This window comes from Zalophus californianus, chromosome 15, assembly GCF_009762305.2.
Source record: "Zalophus californianus isolate mZalCal1 chromosome 15, mZalCal1.pri.v2, whole genome shotgun sequence".
Classification (NCBI taxonomy): domain Eukaryota; kingdom Metazoa; phylum Chordata; class Mammalia; order Carnivora; family Otariidae; genus Zalophus; species Zalophus californianus.
Window position 1 is genome coordinate 88544004 of NC_045609.1, and position 20562 is coordinate 88564565.

Consider the following 20562-nt stretch of genomic DNA (forward strand, 5'->3'; position numbering starts at 1 on the left):
CCTCACACCCAGGGTCACAGGCACCCTCAGGAGACCCCCACCCTGTCCATCGGCACGGTCACATGTCCTGTGTGGATGGACCTCTAGTGTTCACCTGGTATGCAGGCACAGGACCTCCTGGCAGGTTCCCTTGACCCAATGGCCTGGCCCATTCCCAGGCACGGGGCCCAGCAGTTCAGGGTCGGGAACACACTACCTTCCCAGGCAGTAGTGGGAGGCCTCACCCAGTCTTGGCTTTGGGAGACCCATGACACACTTGGGAGCCCCTGAGGCCTTCTTTAAGCTGGAGGCTGTGGTGACCCCAGAACTGATGGTCAGGTGTCAGCAGGGAACACTGGGGGCTGTCGGGGAACAAGGGAAGTCCCTGAGAGCAGGGGCCTTCCAGGCCTCCCAGGACAGCAGCCTCTGCCCCTGTAGCCTGAACTCCTGAGGTGGACTGCACCTGGCTGTGCTGGGAGCCTTCCACTGGCCGGGGGCCCAGGTATACCCTTTGCAAGATGGGTATACCACACACACCGAGGGTTGGCTGTGTGATTACAGGAGACTTGTGTGTGCATGTGTGTGGGTGGGGTGTGTGTGTGCATGGGGTGTGTGTGTGCGTGGGGGGTGTGTGCATATGTGCATGGGGTGTGTGTGTGTTGAGGGCTCTTGCATTGTGTGCTGTGTGTTTGTACACAGCACCTCCAACAAGGGGAGAGCCTTCACTCATGTGGTTTATCTTCACAGGCTGGGCCTGACCCCGGCCACAGCATCCCCAGCCCACAGAAGCCCCAGGGTGACTGGGTGGCTGACCTCCCTCATTCTTCAGACATCATGTCTGCACTCTGAAGCACCTTCCAGTGGCTGGGGAGGCAGCCTTGCCAGGACCCACGCACCTTTCTTGTTTCCGAGACTCAGTCACTGACCTGCATGGTGCCGCCCGACCTGGGGCTCCCTGGGGCATCCCTGAGGGTGGGGGATGCTCGGTGAAGCGTAAGGACCCTCCTTCCCTCAACTACCTGGTTTTGCCATGAAGAAACTGAGAACTTTGGGGCACAAATTGCCACTCTCATTTCTAATGCAGTGAGTTCCAATTTGGGGGCTGGAGTTGCTGCCTATGCATAGGAGTTTTCTGAATAGGTTCTAGAAGCAGAGAGTGAGGGTGCCTTAAATGTCAGTGGCAAAGAAGATCCTCCCACCGGGTACGGTCGGGGGTCCCTGATGTTACCCACCCTCCACATGCACCTTTTACTCCAAGTGGTTTCTTGTCCGCCACCCTCCTGGCAAGGGCACACATGCGCACGCTCACACACAGAGAACACACACGCGTTCACGCTCATGCACATCACACGCTCTCTGTTTCACACATTTACCCCAGAACTGCTAAGGAAGGCTGCGGGGAGCCGGGCCTCCCCCACTTACCTGCAGCACAGGTAAGGTCTGGTGGGAGGAGAGGCCTGCCAGGGCTGCCAGGACTGGCTGCTCGGGTGTGGGGAGAACCTGCGAGCCGGGGGCCTGGCCCTGGGCCAGCAGGGCTGGAGGACGCGCTGCAGCCGTCCCTGTGGTCTGACCACTTCCTCTCGGCTCCAGTGACGCCTTCCTGGAGGGCTACGTACAGCAGTTCCTCTACACCTTCCGGTACTTCTGCACGCCCCAGGACTTCCTGCACTTCCTCCTGGACCGCATCAACAGCACCCTGTCCAGGTACGGCCACAGACCCAGGACCCCACAAGGGGTGACACAGCCACAGGGTGGACCCCATGGCACCTTGTTAATGACTATGAAGGGCGAGGGGGTCCCTGGTGACCCTGACAAAGATGAGGGCAGAGCCTGGTGGGAGAAGGAAGAGCAAGGATAGGGGACACGGGGCCCCAGAGAAGGGAGCCAGCTGTGGCAGGAGGGGAGAGAGGCCAGAGAGAGGCCGCTGATGCTAATGGGGGAGGGGAGGTGGGGGCGGGGGCAGGTAGGAGACGGGTGAGTGCCAAGCCCGTCAGCTGGAGGAGGGCGGCCGAAGGGGATGAGGGTCTTGCCAGCCCTCAGCCTTCCTCTGCGACACATGGGCAGCCGAGGGTTGGGGTCAGTGGAGAAGCTAGATGGACGTGCTCTGGCCTGTTCTCTGAGCTGGCCTGGCAGCACCGCCAGATTCCCTGTGCACTCCCTCCCTGGGGGCAGGGAATCACAGGAGAGACCTCCACCTGTGGAGCCAGGCTCCCACTCCACCTCCTCTGCAGCGCCTGCACGCTGCCTCCCAGACCCCTGGCATCTCGGGGCCTGGCTGCAGGGGGTGACAGGTGCTCCAGGACTGGGCGCCGGGCAAGGGTGGAGGAGAGGCAGCAGGCTCCTGTCCTGGTCACTGAGCCCGGGGCCCCGCTGGGCACCTCCTGGCTGTCTCTCCCATCCCCTGAGACAGGAGGGTAGGGCTGAAATCGTTCTCAAAGACAGAGCCACGCTCAGACCCCACTCACGCCCCCTTGCTTGGCAGTGTGCCCACAGGCAGCCGTCTGCCCGAGTGTGGCGTTGGGCGGCAGGTCTCACAGAGCCAGCAGGGGACCCTGCACGGCTTAGGTCTCCTCCTCTCTGCCTGCAGGGCCCACCAGGACCCCACCTCGACCTTCACCAAGATCTACAAGCGAAGCTTCTGCCTCCTGCAGGCCTGGCTGGAAGATTGCTATGCTGTGGACTTCACCCGGAACACCGGGCTCCTGGGCAGGCTTGAGGACTTCATCTCTTCCAAGGTGAGCACAGGCGGAGCGCCTGAGCAGCCCCTCCTCCTCCGCGGGCAGCACTTGGGGTGAGAGCCACCACCCTCGTCTGGGTGGCAAGCGACTGCCTTGTGCTTCTGCCCAGATCCTGCCCCTGGACGGCTCCGCGGAGCACCTGCTGGGCCTCCTGGAGGTGGGCACTGACCGGCGGGCCGAGGGCACCTCACGTGGCACAGACCTGGAGGACCCCAAGGGAGCCGAGGAGGACGGCAGACCCCTCAGTGCCCTCTGTAAGAGGCTCTCAGAAGACGGCGTCTCCCGGAAGGTGGGGGCCTTCCCCAGGGGAGGGCCTCCGGGGGCGGGCAGTGCAGCGCCCTGAGCCCAGAGAACACAGAGAGTGCGTGCACACGCGCGAACACACGTACAGGCACACCGCCTGCATGTACCCACATGCTCCCCACGTTGCCAGTCGTAGGTACCAGCCCTGTAAGGCTGGCACCTCCTGCCCCTCACCCTGCTCAAGGACAGGACAGCCGGGGAGCCCAGGCCAGCTCCTCAGATGACCTAACATTCCTGACCCTCAGGCCAGAGGTCTGGGTGGGAGACACCATCATCAGGAAATGGCCTGGGATGGGGGCCAGGTCTGAAGGGACCTGTCTGTACTATATGGGGACGGCCCCAAACTTCAGTGGCTCTGTCCATGGGGGACCTGCTGAAATGACCAGGACGGTGTCCTTGAGCCAACACGGCCACAGGCAGGAGGGATTTGCTCTGTGGCTCTAGCTGAGCCAGCCTGAAGAGTCCCAGGCCCAGAGCCAGCCTGGTCTTCCCCCTGCCCCACCCCCGCCAGGCTGCCCACCTGGAAAGGACCAGCTGTGCTGACGGCCCCTTTAGCACAGCCTGACCTTGCCCCACAGAGCTTCCCGTGGAGGCTGTCCCGGGGCAACGGGCTGGCACTGCCACACCACAAGGAGCGCCAGTACACCATTGCGTCTGCCCTGCCCAAGCCCTGCTTCTTCGAGGACTTCTACGGCCCCTATGCCAAGGCCAACGAGAAGGGCCCCTACTTCCTGACCGAGTACAGCACCCACCAGCTCTTCAGCCAGCTAACACTTCTGCAACAGGTGATGGGCCTGCACACAGCTCACCTGCAGGGGCGTCACGGGGAGGGACGCTCTGGTGCTCTGATGTGTGCTGGAGGGACACGTGGAGGGCCATGAATGGGGCCGGATGCACAGGCAGGGGGCGGGTGGGGACAGCGCTGGAGCATGGCTCTGGCGGCACACCGGCCACTCCCGCGGCCAACTTGCACCCCCGTCCCGGACACTCCCAGCTCGCAAGCGCTAGAGGGCGCCCTGCCGGCCTCCTCCCTCCTGGCGCCCCCGCTCCCACCCGAGCCCCGCCCCCAGGTGTCCCTTTCCCCACCATCCTGGGCCCTGCGTCGCTTGGCAGGCGACAGTAGTGATGGTGACTCCAGTCATCCTACCTGCTGTCATCACGGCCGGGCAGGTAGAGAATCCCCTAGAGATGCTGCCTTGTCCACAAGGCCCCTGGGAAAGGGCTGAACATCTGTGTCCTTGTCTCTGACAGGAATTATTTCAAAAGTGCCATCCCGTCCACTTCTTAAACTCACGGGCCCTGGGCGTCATGGACAAAAGTGTGGCCATCCCCAAGTGAGTGTTCACCTGTCGGGTGTCATCCCAGAGTCCTGGGACAGATGGCTGGTGGCAGGGTCTTGGGGGCTTCACCTGAGTGCCTCATGGACACTGGTGGCCAAAGGGAGACGCTGGTGTCATGAACAGCCTCGGAGCCAGGCCCTCCACTCTCCACAGAGCCCATCCTGCCAGCCCCACGTGGATCTGGAGAGCCCCCTGCAACCCCAGGGCTGGGCCGGGCCACCTCCACACGTCCTCGCTGTGATGTGCACCTGTGTCTCTTCCAGAGCCAGCTCCTCCGAGTCTCTGTCAGCCAAAACCTGCAGCTTATTTCTGCCCAATTACGTGCAGGACAAGTACCTATTACAGCTTTTGAGAAGTGCAGATGACGTCAGCACCTGGGTGGCAGCTGAAATTGTGACCAGCCACACCTCCAAGGTTGGTGCCTCGGCAGCTCCCATCTCAGAGAAGGGTTTGGGGTAGAGCCGCATGGACACGTGGTGCCTTCTGTGGAACCCCAGTCGAATGTTCTCCCAAGTGCAGGGAATCCAGACTCAACCCAAGGCAAAGCATAAAAGTAGTGTCACAGCTTTTGTTGGTGGTGACGTCAGACACCATCCAGCTCTCCAGTGTGTGCCGCCTGTCACACCCCCAGCCTGACGTGGCTCTTCACTTTATTGCAAATGCACACTGGCTCTGATCACCATGACAAGCCTCTCCTCCATGGAACTTTCACACATACGTGTGTGCACACAGAGTCACACGTGTGCATACACTCTGATACATGCACCCCTTACACAAATACACCCCTTCACACCCATACCCCCTCACACTCACTCCCTCTCACAATACCCCCTCACACTCACACACTTCCTCACACTCACACCCATACCCTCCTGACACACACCCTCTCACACACATACCCCCTCACACTCACACACGTGCTCCCTCTTACACTCACACCCTCCCTCTCACTCACACACACTATCGCTTTTACATACATTATCTCTCTGACACACAGAAACTCTCCTAAATAGTCCCTGTTACCCACATAGATTTTCTCACAGATTCCCTGACACACACTCCCTGTCACACACATGCCCTCTCTCTCCCACACTCACACCATCCTGCTCACACGCAGCCCCTCACACACTCTCACGCTCACACTCAGGGTTCAGAGTGCACCCCTAGGGGGCTCCCTCCACACTCCTGCCTGAGCCAGGTCCCGGGGCTGGGAATTGTGACTCCCAAGTGTCCCACTAACCTGAACTCTCTGAGAGTGGGAACCAACTTAGTCACATTCCCCGTCACTGTCACATCCCCTGCAGGAGTACAGTGTGTGTTCTCAGCCGGTCTGTGGAATAAATGAAACACAGGTCAGCGGTCCAGTCAAGGTCAAGCTCTTGCTGTTCTCGGGCCTCTCTTGGCCTGGACTGTGGGTATCTCAGCCTGAACTCACTCACCTGCTTCAGGCAGGGTGCTGGGCAGGCCAAGGACAGTCACCCGCCTCAAAGCCAGCGCCTCCTTCCAGGTTCCCACCCACTCAGGAGGGTTGAGGGAGGACAGAGCCCCCCAGTCCCTAGTGCACCTGCACCTCCACCCAGTCAACACCCTATGGCCAAGGCCTCCAGTTTCTTGCTACCTGAGGCAAGCAGTGGGAGGGAGCATCACTGGAGTCCTGCCCACATGAAGAGGCCACACCGGCACACAGAGGAATGACGGTTGGGACCACGAGGGCTCCTCCTGTGTAACACAGCCCCTTCCCGTGGGGAGACACCCACCACTCCACAGGCGGCAGCTCCCTTAAAGCAAACTCTGGCCCAAATAACAGGTCTCCTCAAGCGTGATCCCCTCTGCTGCTGCCCCTGGGCAGAGCATCACAGGGGGCGCTCAGGGGTGGGAGGGCACCATTGTTCTGCCCCAGCTGCCCCAGAGGCCGCAGAGGCCACCACCTCCTCATCAGACAGCAAAGTGAAGATAAGTCTATTCCTGCATTAACAGCCTCTGCAATTTGTCTTTCTAATGTTCCCCCATGTTTCCGCTCACCCCAAACCCACAGGGCAACCCAAGGCCCATTAATATATGCAGAGTTTTCTACTTTTTCCCCCTTGGGGGAGAATTTTCAAGCTTTAGGGATTTGTTAGCCAACAGACTGACCCATCCTCATTTCTGCCAGGATGTGGGAACAGGGACCCTGGGCTTTACCCACTTTGTTCTAATCCACAACATTACAGATATCATGAGTGACATCGAGATGTGGCTTCCCTAAATCAGGGTCTTCAAACAGGGGCTTGTGTGGTTGGGCTTCACAAGGACTTCCAATGAGAATTGACCAAGGACAGTCAACAGTCACTTCATGGACCTCAGCTTCCCAGGAGTATTCCTACATCGGAGCCCCCAAAAAGAGAGAGGGCAGGCCCCTTCCCAGCCCCAGAGAGAAGATGGGCTCTGTGTCCTGAGTCTGCATGTTCCCTGCCCAGCAGGTCAACACAGAGAGGCATGACACATTTACAGGCCTGCGTGGTCAGCACAGTGGAACAGATCAACAGATGCACACCCAGTTGTTGGCACCCAGCTTGGAAGGACTCATGGTGTCACCGGGGCAGAACTCCTTCCGTTGTCGTGAAAGGGCTCCCGCATCCCTGTAAGCAAAGGACAGAATTATTCAAATGAGCAACACACCCACATGTAGGAACCAACGGGAGAAAGAGTGGGAGCCGGGTTTCTAATGAAACTGCACGTGGACCTTGGACGAAGGTGTTTGTCACATTCTGATATGTTGTTTCACACATTGTGTGTTACTTACTGTAATGTCAGAACAATCCAGGAGACTTTCATTTTTGTACGCTGTTGTCAAGAAAATGGCTAAAATTCAAATTTTGAGCCAGAGAATACAATGGGCAGTCATTAAATGTCCTTGGTGGTAACCGTGCAGTCCATGGAGATGACACCCTTGGGGGCACAGAATGGAAAAACAGGTGAAGAAGAAAAAGAAACGGTGTGAAGCTTGTCACCTTAAAGAAAAGCTTGCTGACTTTTTTTTTAGATGAATAATGGTGGATTTGAAGGCAAAACTGGATTTCAGTTTAATCAGATAGTCTTTCAAGTGATAGAGCAGCTAGAAGAAAGAAGCAACCCAAATGTCCATCCACAGATAAATGGATAAACCAAATGGGGTTTGTCTGTACTGTGGAATCTCATTCAGCCTTAAAAAGGAATGAAGTCCTGATACAGGCCATAACGTGGATGAACCTAAAGGACATTACGCTCAGGGAAATAAGCCAGTCACAGAAAGACAAATACTGCTTGATTCCACTCTAGGAGGTCCCTGGAGCGGTTGAAATCACACGGCCAGAAAGTAGAAGGCTGGGCGCCAGAGGCTGGGGGGCGAGGGGTGGGGAGCAGGGGTTTGATGCTTGCAGTTTCAGTTTCACAAAACAGAGTTCTAAGCTGTGACACAAGCAGGAGAGTGTAGTTAACACTACTGAGCTATATTAAAAATGGTTCAAGAGTAGATTTTACATTACGCGTTTTTTACCACAAACATTTAAAAAAAAAAAACAAAAACATGATGGAACAGTTTTATCTGAAAGTGCTGGAAAGTACATATTTTGCATCTGTTTAAATATATGAAGAAAAAATTGGGATGTCGACTTAAAAAGTATAAGCGAGCAAATGTTTTTCAAGATCCTCTAAGAGGCACGCAGCTGGACAATGGGAGGCCACCAGGGTGAATGAGCTTCCATCTGTGTGACCCTTGAGAGCATCGGAATCTGCGCAGACAAGGTCAAGCCCAGTGCAGAGGCACGTGGTTGGGACCCACAGGCACTGTCTCCACCTGAAGGGTGGCCCCCGGCCCGGGTGACAGTTCATAGGGTGAGGCAGCCCTGAAAGGGTGTGCCCCGTCAGGAATGAGAACCCTGTGGGGTGTTCCCGTCAAATCTGCTGACCCGTGGAACCAGACCCACCCCATCCCCACCCGTCAGGCTCTGAAAACTGGGGAGCAGTAGACTCCGCCAGGCAGAAAATGAGAAGCTGCCTGTTTGTTTCCCAATGGTCACCAGAGGCATCGGCTCCCTCTCCCCCAGCCAGGTGCCCTTCCGGTCCTAAAGCTGTGCCGCCTCCCCCGTTTGTCCTGCTCCTAGAGCAGAGGTTTGTCTTGGGAGTGACTTTGCTTTTGAAGAGTGAGGTTGACTTCTTTTCACATCTTTACGCTTATGGGGCACTTGCCTTTCTGTTTTGTGTTTTCAAGTCATGCCTGTCGTCCTGCCTCATCACGGCCACCACCCCCAGACCTAAGCCCACTCACCACCTGCTTCCCACACAGGTGGCGGGGCCCTCACCGCCCCGTGTGCCTGGCGCTGGGTTACTCTGACGGGTCCCCAGAGGCTCTCTACCAGCTTGTCTTAAATCCGAGGACCCTGAGTATGTCCTTCTCTGGTTTCAGTTGCAGGTGAATTTGCTGTCCAAATTTTTGCTGATTGCAAAATCTTCCTATGAGCAGAGGAACTTCGCGACAGCCATGCAGATTCTGGGAGGCCTGGAGCACCTGGCCGTGAGGCAGTCCCCTGTGAGTCACCCTGGAGAGCCACTGGCCACGGCGGGCATGTGGGCACTGTGGCCGCAGGGGGCTCACCTGTGCTTTAATTTCAGGCCTGGAGAATTTTACCCGCGAAGATAGCGGAGGTCATGGAAGAGCTGAAAGCCGTGGAGGTACTGGTGCTGTGCATGAGCTTCTGGCAGCTTGTGTCCACCTGGGGCGTTCCCTGCAGACATGCTCTGCGTATCTCTGGGGGGCTCACCAGGCAGAGCCTGCATCACGGCCCCCAGACCACACAGCCACCCACACCCCCCCCCAGCGCTGGCCCAGCCTTGCCCATCTCCCCACAGGGCACAGACTGTGGGGCCAGTGCACAGGGTACAGGTGCCCAGAGGACCAAACTGAGCTTGGCTGACCTGCTCGCCTCCTTGCAGCCTCCTGAGGTCACAAATGAGGAAACACTGGAAGGCTGGGCATTGCCCCGGAGGAGGCCCTAGGAGCAGACTGCAGCCAAGGCCCCAAACAGCTCTCCATGGGGTGGGAGGGCTGGCATGTGTCCTCAGTGGACACCAGAAACAGGTCCCTGAAGCCAGGCAGTCTGGGTCTTGGCCCCCTTGGGGCAGCTGGGTCACCCGGCTATTTTCTGGAGCCCAGAGAGAGTCAGTTAGGATACAAGTTTGCCATTTCTGGTGCCAGGAAGTCTGTAGCTTTCCAAGGGATGTCCGCGTTCCCCTGGTGTCTGCAGGCTTCAGACATCCAGACTTTTGACCCCGATCCAATCATCCAAGGCACAGTGAGGATCGGATGTAAATCATTGCTGTGTAGCCCCTTGCAGGGGGAGTACTAGCTCCAACCCAGACTGGCTGAGCTGAGTGCCCTGGGCTGACATCTCATCCGTCTCCCCCTCCCCACACCCCTGGCTGGGTCCTCAGGTCTTCCTGAAGAGTGACAGCCTGTGTCTGATGGAAGGACGGCGCTTCCGGGCCCAGCCCACGCTGCCCTCAGCCCGCCTCCTGGCCATGCACATCCAGCAGCTGGAGACAGGGGGCTTCACCATGACCAATGGGGCCCACAGGTGGAGCAAGCTCAGGTGAGGGGGCTATGCTCCCAACGACCCCATGGGCCCCTCGCCCTATAGCACTGTCTGCACAGCACCCGCGGCCAGTCTTCAGCCTGCTCCGGTGGTGCCACGGTTCCCCTGCCCAGCACCCCTGTGGGCCCAGCACACCTGGGAGGTGCAGACTGGGGGCTGCTTGTGAAAACCACCTTGGTGACCCCCGACAAAGAGGGCCATGCTCATCTCTGCCTCGGAAGCCACAAGCTCCCTCCAGCCCTCCTCCACTGGGGGCTCCAGGCCTCATCGGAGATGCCCCCCCATATCTCACAGGCCTGGGCCAGCCCTTCTCCAGAGGCCTGCACCCCCACAGCCTGGGGCCACCTGCTCCCCTTCCACCTCTCTGCATCACCCACATGTACAGACGGGTGAGGCTGGTCAGGCCACGGTCCAGCTGCACGCCCCTTAGGGTCAAGGGCAGATCTCAGCAGGCACAGCCCAGGGGACCTGCAGCCCAGTGGCTCCAGCCTCCTTTTGGTCACCAACTTAAAAAGTTATTTAAGAGGCACACTGGTCCGTGTCAGCAAAATGGAAACTAACAAGAGGAGAGGCCACAATCCCGAAGGAGCGTGGGCAGAGGCCTAATGATGACTCTTCTTCACTCTGTTTTAGGTCTGGATATATATGCATGTTTGTCTTTATTTGAGGGAGAGAGATGGGCGGGGGGGGGGGCAGAGGGAGAGAGAATCCCAAGCAGCCTCCATGCCCAGCACAGAGCCCCCACGTGGCGCTCGACCTCAGGACCTGGAGATCATGACCTGAGCCCAAATCAGGAGTCGGGCGCGTAACCGACTGAGCCACCCAGGCGCCCCCGCGTGTTTGTCTTTTAATCACCAAAGTGCAGTCCTTCATTCTGGAGGTGCTGTCTCTTCATCCACAATCAGGATGAGAATGTGAAGTCCACGGCCTCCCTCAGGCAGAATTACCGACTTCTGCTTCGTGGTCCCCGCTTTCTTGGATGACACCCAGGGGTGTGTGGTCACCAACTTCCCGCTTTCCTGGGAAGTGAGTCCCGGTGCAAGCATTGGCCAATGCCCAGGGTGTAAATACTTTCGTGATGGTGGCTCTTGAGCCGTGATCATGATGTCCCTGAACACAGAGCTGGGGAGAAACATGTGCCCAGTGACCCCTGAGTACACCCTTAAGTGACCCTGCATCTATGTCCTCTACCTCCTCCATGGGCGCTCAGGGGCTGACACCGGGGTGTGTTCATGTCAGAACCCTCAGCACCAACCAGGCCCAACACAGATCTTCAGCACATGTTTATGGACTGAAGAGTGGCTGGATGGACCAACAGACAGAGGCACGAGCAGAGGGGTGGATGGGAGCGCGGGTGAGCAGACAGGCCTGGGTACTGAAATGAGGTTGGGCCTTGTGAATAAATACAGAAAACTCACCCCAGAGTTTGTACTGGGAGAGGTTTGGGTTAGACACTTCCCAGGATGCGCTGGGAATGCGCAAGCACAGGCTCGTGCAGACTAACAGTCCACATCTCCCCCCCCCCCCACAGAAACATAGCGAAGGTGGTGAGCCAGGTGCGTGCGTTCCAGGAGAACCCCTACACGTTCGCGCCCGACCCCAAGCTGCAGTCCTACCTCAAGCAAAGAATCGCACGCTTCAGCGGGGCCGACATTTCCATTTTAGCGGCAGACAACAGGGCCTCCTTCCACCAGATCACCAGCGAAAAGCACTCCCGGAAGATCCAGGACAAGTTACGGAGGATGAAGGCCACGTTTCAGTGATGGGGACAGTGGGTGTGGTGGGGATTCCAAGGAGGCACCGCTTGCTGCCCCGGGCCCAGACGGTCCCAGCACACACCTGCCGCTGTAGACTAGGGAGCCCAACAGCACAGTGTGGGGCACGGGGCTCAGCCCGGGCGGCGGGGTACATGGCCGGGGGGCACCAGGAGGGGGAGGCTCAGGGCCTGGCTAAGCCGGAGAGGACAGGCTTCAGTGGAGGTCGGGGTGTTTCTGTTAGTGTAAAACTATATTTAAAGATTAAAACAGAAATAGAATAAGTAACCTCCCCAGGAGCCACATACCCATTTATACTTCTTAGAGATACACCGCTCTCCCCCAAGTCCCCAGGGATCCCGCCCCCCAAAAACCCACACCCACCCACCCTGACTCAGAGCAGTGTTTTCATGAGTCTGGCTTATGTCTGCCCAGCAACCAAGGACCAAAATGACCTCTGACCCCTATGCCAATCACAAGTTCCAGGGGTTTCCAAAACCTTCCACTGGGGCCCTGAGGCTTCCCAGTGGCCCAAGCCCCAACCTGGGTCCACACTCCCATGCCCGGACCTCCCCGCTTCCACTCAGACACCCCCAAACCTCCCCCCACACTCCTCAGACCTCTCCTCACACCCCAGACTTCCCCACCACACTCCCCTGACCCCTCCTTCCAGACCCCCCTCTAGGGCCCCAGCTCAGCTCACCCCCATTCCAGCCCATGTGGGGGTGCCTGAGTTTTGTAGCCCTTGCCCCAGCAGGCCTGATGGGGTCTCTGTCCCGGCCCAGCTTCCTGCTGCTGGTGAGCACCTCACAGCTCCACACTGGCAGCCCCCAGTGCCCGTGGCCCCGTGTGCCCTCCACCGTTGCCAACCCCCACCACTTAGAACAGCTCCCGGTGAGGCCTGCAAGGCTCTGCTTCCTAGCAAAGCACACAGGTCACAAACAGCAGCTCCAGAGCAGGTTCAAGGCCTCAGGGGCCCTGAGAGCATCCCCCAGTCCCACCTGGGGGCCTGGGGGCCTCAGGCCTGGGGCCTGTGCCCCATCTGCCTCAGCAGCCATGCATGCGCTGCGCACACCTATGCCCAGGCTCCTGCCGCTTGCCTTCACTAGTGCTTTGTCCGAGCAGTGGAGGAGATGACGTGTGCTGCCTGGATGGTTCCAAGCTCGTCCCCGGGGCTCTGTTTCCAAACGGCCGGTGTTGGGCGTTTGCTCAGCAGGTGGAAGACACACTCGGCCAGATGTACTGGGACCAGGAAGGTGCAAGTCGCATCCCTCACGACAGGGAGCTCAGACCCCTGGCACCATCCTGGGCACCAACGTTCTTACGCTGCAAATCACTGGGAGACCGGAGGTGGTTCTCTTGTTTCAGAATCAGTGATTCTTTAGAACAACCAGCTAGTGATATTTCTGGGAAAACTGTTACTTGTGATAGAATGCTGAGTCTGTAATGTCAAGATGTGTTTCCCACATAAACTCATCCAAGACATCCAGAACAGAAGAGGGACTCAGTGCCTCCCACCATGCAGATGCGGGGAGGGGGGGGGTGGCTTTTGTATGAGGATTATGTTCTACTAAACACCTACATTCCCGGATTCTGAATTTAACAAAGGTAGTGTCACAGAGCCTGAAACTGAGTTAGTGTCTGGCGCAAATACACATTCCAGTCGTAACGATTTGTTCACAGGAAAGTGACTGGGCTTTCAGCTTAAGCACGACTGTCTGCATGTCGCCCGAATGTCACTGGCACAGATTTCTAAATAAAATCATTTCTACCACGACGGCTTCCATAGGCCTTATTTTGTTTGTCTCCAAAGTGACACTTGCTTTGGGGGGTCAGGGTGGGCTCCCCTCGTGGCCAGAGACAACTCCAGGGGTGCTCCTGAGGGCACAAGGGACAAGAAGTCCTAGCCACAGCCGTGTCCTTGGGCGGCATGGACAAGGGCCAGATCTGCCGATTCGCTTAATACAGGGCCCACCAGAACTGAACCCCGGAACCCCCGGGCCTGTGAGCAAGCAGACTCCTTCTGCTGCAGGAAACATCTACCTGCAAACCACCCAAAACCGATGAGCCACCAAGGCCCCACCGCACCTCAGCCCCAAAGCTACTCTGCCACAGACTCTGCCCAGCCTCAGCAGGGTCCCCCGTGGCAGGCCCCACGCCGCAGCAGGCCACCAACCTCACCCAGAGCCTCAGGGCAGGACAGCCAGCCCCTCCCTCCCCAGGGCAAGGCAAGGGTGTTCCTTGAGGCACCCACTGCGAAGGGTCCTGATAGAAGAGCTTAGGATTGGTGGGCACTGCAAAAGGAGAGGTGGAAGGCCAGGGGTTCAAAGAATTTGGGGACATAAATGGTTGATGTTTTCTGTGGCAGAATCATCTGGGAACATCCCTGTAATGAATGATGAAGCCCTCTGCGTGGCAGGAGAGTCCCAGAAGAGGAAAGTCACTGGACAGTAGCAGCCACCGTTAGGTGGCTCTGGTGTCCCCGTTGTGGGTGGGTGGGTGATTTCTGTCTGTACCCACCTTAAAATCACTAAACCCTGGTGTCTCTTCCTTCCTGAGAAAGGCCATAAGACCAGGGTCTCCCTCCACTTCACTGGTCTAATCAAATCAATGGGTTTTTCTTTAGGTGAATTGACAGCCCCTTAGGCCCCACAACGAGCCTTGTCTCCCAGGTTCCCCCCACCCACCCTGTGCACTCCCTTCCTGCGCCAGATGGAGGCTGGCTCAGTGTACTGAGGCTCTGGGGGAAGCCCTCACTATGTGCGATGTTTGACTACCCCCAAGACCACCATGCTGGCACAAGCCCAAGGTAGCCCTAGTGGGCTGAATAGAGATGGAGAGAGAGAGATGTCTGGCCAGCCGGCCCATGAGCCGCCTTCTGGAGAAGGCCTGCGGAGCCCCGGGCAGCCAGGCCCTGGCCTGGGAAGTGGTGTCCAGTCAGGAGGGAGTGCCCAGCAGCCCACCTGCACCCTGGTACCAGGTCTGACCACAGAATCACCAGCATAACCAAACAGCGTCAGCCCTGGCCACCACTCAGAGTGCTGGGTTATACTGTGCTAAACAACTCAGTGGTCCGTCCGTTCGTTGCGTGCTGTGGGGCGGATGCACTCCCTGCTCCGAGAGGGGCTTCTGGCCTGTGAAAGGGGACCCCGTCAGCTGGCCCCCCACCACGATGGCCCTGCAGACAGGGGCAGTTTGGGGTCGCTTCCTACGGCCGCTATTGCTGTTTAAAGCCTGCTCTACAGGTGGGGGGGGGTCTCGGGGGCACGCTGTGGGAGGGGCTGCCCTGTCTCTTCACCCACCTCCCACCGCTTTAGGGGGCTGACCTACTTCACCATGGGAAACAGTTGGTTTGAAGGGAAAGGGCAAGGCCCAAGACCACATAAGGACTGCACTCCAGTCAGGGGACAGACTTCTCACCAGAGTCCAGATGAGCAATCCTAAAGCTACTTTCCTTACACACAAGGGCTCATCAATAAGTACGTCATAGATAAGGTTGCCGGCCTCCTGCTTGTCAGAGAACAAAGCTGCCGAAAAGCTGGTGGGGAGGCTAGGTGTGTGTGGACATGTGGGTTGGTACACACATGCGCTTCCTAGCACACCCTCCGCAGGGCCGCGTGGGGCTTAGCTCTCATCGGACCATCTCTGTGGGCGGCCCTGGGCACTGCAGGGGCAGCTCCCAGCACCTCCGTTCTCTACCCCCCGATGCCAGCAGCACCCCCAAGTTGTGACAACCAGTGTCTCCAGACATCACTCAATATGCCCGGGGGGGCAAACTATTACCCGAGAACCAGTGGCCTGGAAAGAGTGACACCCCAGTAGCATCAGGCACACCCCGTATCCAGATACTGGGTTGCAGATACCATTCTCCCAAAAAAAGGGACCAGAGATTTTTGGAGAAATGGCAGAATGGCTGATTCTAGGGCTGGAGTGGAGAAAGTACAAAGCAGAAGTATCTGGTAGTGCCACAAAGCAAAGACCTGTGGGGGTGGGGCATGTTGAAAGGACACAGGACAGAGGGAAAGGGGAAAGAGCTGGGGCGACCTGAGCCCCTAAACACGACAGCGTGGGCCTGCACCCTGGGAACAGAACACCCACGAGGCCACTGAACAGGAAGAATTACAGGAGAATCCCAAACAACACATGCAGGTGCCCCCCCGAAGGGTGGGGTGCACCCACTGACTGGCCCCGGCTGCAGGGCAGGGAGGGCAAGTGGAGAGATGGCGGGCACTGCTTGAACTCCTAGACCTTCTTCCCAAAAACCCATAACCAGGGTAATCATGAGAAGGCCCCTGACAAACCCAAGTAGAGGGACACCCACAAAACACCCAACAGTCTCCTCAAAGTGCCAAGAACAACAGTGAGAAACTGCCAGGGTCCAGACGGGACAAAGGAGGCACAGGACGACCAAACGCAGAGCAGTACCCTGGACCGGGTCCCGGGGCAGAAACCCCCGGGGGTTTTGCACATCGGTGCAAAACCTGGGGAAACCTGGAAAAACCCTATTACGCTCTGTGGCTCAGCCAGTGGTGGTGTGCCAACAGGAATTTCTCAGCTTTGACAAAGGTGCCACAGTCCCATGAGACGCTCAACTGAAGGGACACACAGGGGCACCAGCACCTTCTCTGCCACCTGGCTGTAAACCTAAAACTGTCCCAAACTAAAAAGTTGTAAAAACTACTAGACCTAGTATACAGAAATACAATTGATTTTTGTTTATTCCTATATTCAGTGACCTCGCTAAATTTACTTATTAATTCTAATAATGTGCTTGCAGACTATTTTGTATTTCCCATGTTTACAATCATATCACCTGCAAATAATGATGCTTTTACTTCTTCCTTACCCATCTTTATAAACCTTACTCCTTTTTCTTGTCTTATTGCTCTGGCTAGACTTCTAGAATAACGTTCGATAGGATCAGTGATGCTGGGCACCACCCTAATTCCTAATCGCAGGGGGTAATGCTCAATATTCTATTAGTCATGACGTAAGCTGTAGGTACTCTTTATCAGAATAAAGCACTGTTTTCTGTGAAGTGTGTGTGAATTATGACACCAATTCTGAACACTGGCCGTAACTCAGCATGTCCTACCCTCAGCCGGCTGCGCGCAGCAGCGACCGAACCTCCCGCGCACACACCAGCACCGCCGCAGGGGGGGGCGGGGCTCGCACACCACCGCCTCTGCGAACCACAGGCCAGGAAGCACCTAAGGCAAAAGGGAGGGGCGCAGGGGGGGGCCCTCCTGGAACTGGAATGTTCCACGGCTTGGTCTGCGCGGCGGTGAAAGGGGACTGCACATGCGTAAAAACGAATCGACCCTTGCGCGCCTGAGGCAAGCTGCCGGACCCGTTTGTACCTCAATGCAAAGACTTTTTAAAAAGTGCAACACTCTTGTTTAGCGGGTTGTTCCCGGTAAGGGCCCGGGCCGGCCCAAGTTGAAGTTGGCGGGCAGGGGGGGCGGGGCGGGGCGGGGCGCGCGGGGGCGCGCGGGGGCGCGCGGGGGCGGGCGGCGTAGACCCGCGCTGGCTCGGGCTCCCGCTCCTTCTACAGCGAGCTCGCACCCTCCGAGGGCGTGTGGGCGGCCTCTCTCGGGCCGCGGCCCCGACCCCGCGAGCCCCGCCGGCCCCCGGGATGCTGCTCCGGCCGAGGCGGCCGCCCCCGCCCGCACTCCCCGCGCCCGCATCGCCAGCCAGCCCGGACCCCGAGCTGCGGCCGGCCGGGGGCGCCCCGGGGACCCCGCCCGGGCGGCCCGCCTCGCCCGGCGCGCTGGCGGCGCCCGCGTCCCCCGCTTCCCCCGGACTCCCTGGCGCGCCCGTGTCCCCGGGCTCGGCGCAGCGCACGCCCTGGAGCGCCCGCGAGACGGAGCTGCTGCTGGGCACGCTGCTGCAGCCGGCCGTGTGGCGCGCGCTGCTGCTGGACCGCCGCCAGGCGCTCCCCACCTACCGCCGCGTGTCGGCCGCACTGGCCCGCCAGCAGGTGCGGCGCACGCCCGCGCAGTGCCGCCGCCGCTACAAGTTCCTTAAGGACAAGCTCCGCGACGCTCAGGGCCAGCCGCCCGGGCCCTTCGACGCGCAGATCCGCGAGCTCATGGGGCTGCTGGGCGACAACGGACACCGACGCGGCCGCCGCCGGTCCCCGGGGCCCGGGCGCCCCCCGCGCGGACGCCGCCCGGCCCCCGCCGCGCCCCTCTCGCCCGCCGAGCCAGGTAAGGGGGGCGGGGTCCCGGGACGCGAGAGGGCCGGGGGTTCCTTGGACGCCGTCCGTGGGGGGGGAAGGGGCGGATCGGAGCCCCGGGGGCGTGAGGGCGGCGGCGGGCGCTCCTCCAGAGCCTGGCCCGACGGCCCCGCCGCGTTCCAGACGTCCCGCCGCCGCCGGCCGCCCGCGACCACGACGCAGACCCGGCCTGGACGCTCAGGTTCAGCCCGACCCCACCCAAGTCTGCGGACACCCCCCGAGTTTCCGGCTCCCCGACGGCGCTCTCCACGGTCGCCCCCGCGCCGGGCCGCCCCGAAGACCACGCGCCTTTCCGCGCCCCGGGATCCCCGCCGTCACCGGCCCTGGACGCCGTCCGGGAGGACCCCGACTCTCCGCCCAGCCGCCCCGAGGACCACGCGTCCCCGCAGTCCGCGCCCCCGTCGCTGAACGCCGCCCTTCTGCAGACCCTGGGGCACCTGGGCGACATCGTGGCCATCCTGGGCCCGCTGCGCGACCAGCTGTTGACCCTGAACCAGCACGTGGAGCAGCTGCGGGGCTCCTTCGACCAGACCGTGTCCCTGGCGGTGGGCTTCATCTTAGGCAGCGCGGCCGCCGAGCGAGGCGTCCTGGCCGACCGGCGAGAGTGAGGCCTGGCCTGCACCGGTCCCTTCTGTAGGACCGTGTTCCCTCTGCCCTGACCCCATCCTGCGACCCTCCCCAACTCCAAATCTAGGTACGTTTAATAAAAAGATTGTTTATTCCCGACTTAATTCTGTGAACGTGTGTATGTCGTGTGCTAGGTGGGACAGCCAGGGCTGCCTGGGCCCTGGGGTATGCTGGGATGCTGGCCAGGACCTACCCTAGGAGGCCAGTTTCCAAGAGCACGTGAAACCCAAAGTTGGGGTCCTTGTAATGTGCTGGCTTTCCCAAGGTCTCCCAAACCCTGTGCGCCAGCCCTTGGTAGGTGACCATTCTCACCTTCCCTGGGAGCCCTGCTGAGCAGTTGTCAGGGGTCCCCTCTACTATGCTGCCCCAGCCTGACCTGGGCTGCAGTTACGGTGTGCCCAGAGTCCCACCTCTGCCCCAGGCAGGCCGGAGCCTCTCTGCCGAGCTCTGTCCGGGAAATAGGACTCCTCAGGTGTGACGGAAACAGGAGAGGCAGGAGAACTAAGGCACACCAGGAAAGGGGCTCCTTCTGTCTGCAGGGAAGCGACTGCTCTAGGTGGGCCCGGGACAGCCAGATAGAGGCTCTGAGACTTTCGACTTTGGTCAAGGACCAGGTCCCCGCAGTTGTGAGAGGACATGACCAAAACCGCCCTGGGAGCATTTTCCAAATAGTAAATGTGGCCCCACCCTCTCACCGGTGGCTCCAAAAGGACAACTGGGTGGGCCTGGGAGGTGCTCCCGCCCCCAGGGAAGTAAGGAAGTAGCCCCAGGGCACCTGGCCAGCATAACAATACAGTTTCTCGAGTAGGGGCTCATTCAGAGACTCAGGTGGTTGCCCTGGGCCACAACGCTAAATGTGGGATGGGTGTTCTTGCTAGCCTTGTGTTAAAGGTTCCAGCAGTTCCTGGGGCTCTGGGGCAGGTGATGGAGCATTGCCCCCAGGTCCTTTTCTGGAGACAGAAGAGACTCCAGTTGGACCCTTGGCCTGCAGGGATCCTCAAGTGGGAGCAGGAGTGGTCTCCCCGACCCCAAAAGCTGTGCACTGATGGTAGGTCCTGGCAGCTCTGCGAGACCAAAACCACAGAAGTGACTGGATGTCACCTCACTTGAGACACACTTGCCTCTGCTTCGCAGTCCATGCTGTGGTCCCTGAGGGTCTCCAAGCTGCCAAAAACCTGCTACGGGGTGATTCCAGCCTGCAGACTTACCCACACACCCCCTGCTCCTAGGTCAGAGCCCCAGGATGGGGCACATATGCGTATCCCCCAGGGGTAGGTATGATGCCATGAGGTGTGTGCATCACTCGGGTCACCAGAGACCCTCTGCCTTGGAGAAAGGCTGTCTTGTGACCGGATGAAATCTATGGAAGTCATTGAGTTTGAGCAACTAAGAAAAAACCCTCTGCCTTGCTATGCACGTTGCCAGTGGGGTGCATCCCATGGCTGCCTCCTCAGGACCCTTATGTCAAAGTAAGGAATTCGAACGTTCCTTCTCTGCTCATCCTTAGTGTCTTCCAGGCTGGGGAGGGGAGGTGTTTTGGCTGTTCTGGGCCAGATAAAAATCTGCTGTTGCTAAAGCCCTGAAGATTCCCAAGTCCCTTCTTGCTGGCCTCCCCCTCGTCTGTGGCTCTCCTGTGGGTCAGTGGGGTGAGCCGTGTCTTCACCCTGTTCTGTGACGTGCGTGTCTTATGCTAGTGTCCTGGGTTTGGTTCTGGGCGTGTGGGATGAACACACCATGGTACGAATGGCCTCACTGACCATGAGCACAGGGCAGTGTCTCCCGCAGGGTCTCCTGGGACCGCTCCTCAGGTTAGGGCCCTCTCTCATCTCACCAGGGGCCCTTGGAAAACAGATTCATACCTTTTTAAGATTTTTTAAATTAAAATATACATTAAAAAATGAGCCCTCTCCCCCACCAAGCACCCAGCTCAGCGGCGTCCAGCACATTCCCCGTGTTGTGCAGCCAGCCCCACCC

At 59.0% G+C, this 20562-nt stretch overlaps 2 protein-coding genes across 4 annotated transcripts in view; both read left to right on the top strand.

The window, feature by feature from the left end:
- KNDC1 (kinase non-catalytic C-lobe domain containing 1) overlaps window positions 1-13490 on the top strand; it is a 63419-nt gene extending 49929 nt beyond the window's left edge. For 2 of the 3 annotated variants that reach the window (XM_027596979.2, XM_027596980.2), the window contains exons 22-32: window positions 1570-1683; window positions 2567-2714; window positions 2827-3006; window positions 3599-3805; window positions 4272-4354; window positions 4624-4774; window positions 8784-8906; window positions 8990-9049; window positions 9809-9966; window positions 11209-11323; window positions 11501-13490. In XM_027596979.2, the coding sequence (XP_027452780.2) occupies window positions 1570-1683; window positions 2567-2714; window positions 2827-3006; window positions 3599-3805; window positions 4272-4354; window positions 4624-4774; window positions 8784-8906; window positions 8990-9049; window positions 9809-9966; window positions 11209-11323; window positions 11501-12007 (1846 nt within the window). In that variant the 3' untranslated portion in view covers window positions 12008-13490. The remainder of the gene's footprint in view (window positions 1-1569; window positions 1684-2566; window positions 2715-2826; window positions 3007-3598; window positions 3806-4271; window positions 4355-4623; window positions 4775-8783; window positions 8907-8989; window positions 9050-9808; window positions 9967-11208; window positions 11324-11500) is intronic. The other variant, XM_027596981.2, reaches the window with a different exon arrangement.
- Window positions 13491-17358: 3868 nt separating this feature from the next.
- On the top strand, window positions 17359-18675 carry UTF1 (undifferentiated embryonic cell transcription factor 1). Its single transcript, XM_027597081.1, has 2 exons — window positions 17359-17932; window positions 18085-18675. The coding sequence occupies exons 1-2, from the start codon at window positions 17359-17361 to the stop codon at window positions 18567-18569; spliced, it is 1059 nt and encodes a 352-aa protein (XP_027452882.1). The 3' UTR covers window positions 18570-18675.
- The last annotated feature ends 1887 nt before the right edge of the window (window positions 18676-20562 follow it).

What these genes read in the sequence shown, in the direction of transcription:
- UTF1 (XM_027597081.1), top strand. Translation starts at nt 17,359, where the DNA reads ATGCTGCTCCGGCCGAGGCGGCCGCCCCCGCCCGCACTCCCCGCGCCC. An exon ending in CCTCTCGCCCGCCGAGCCAG is followed by an intron (nt 17,933 to 18,084) that starts GTAAGGGGGGCG and finishes GCCGCGTTCCAG; the next exon opens with ACGTCCCGCCGCCGCCGGCC.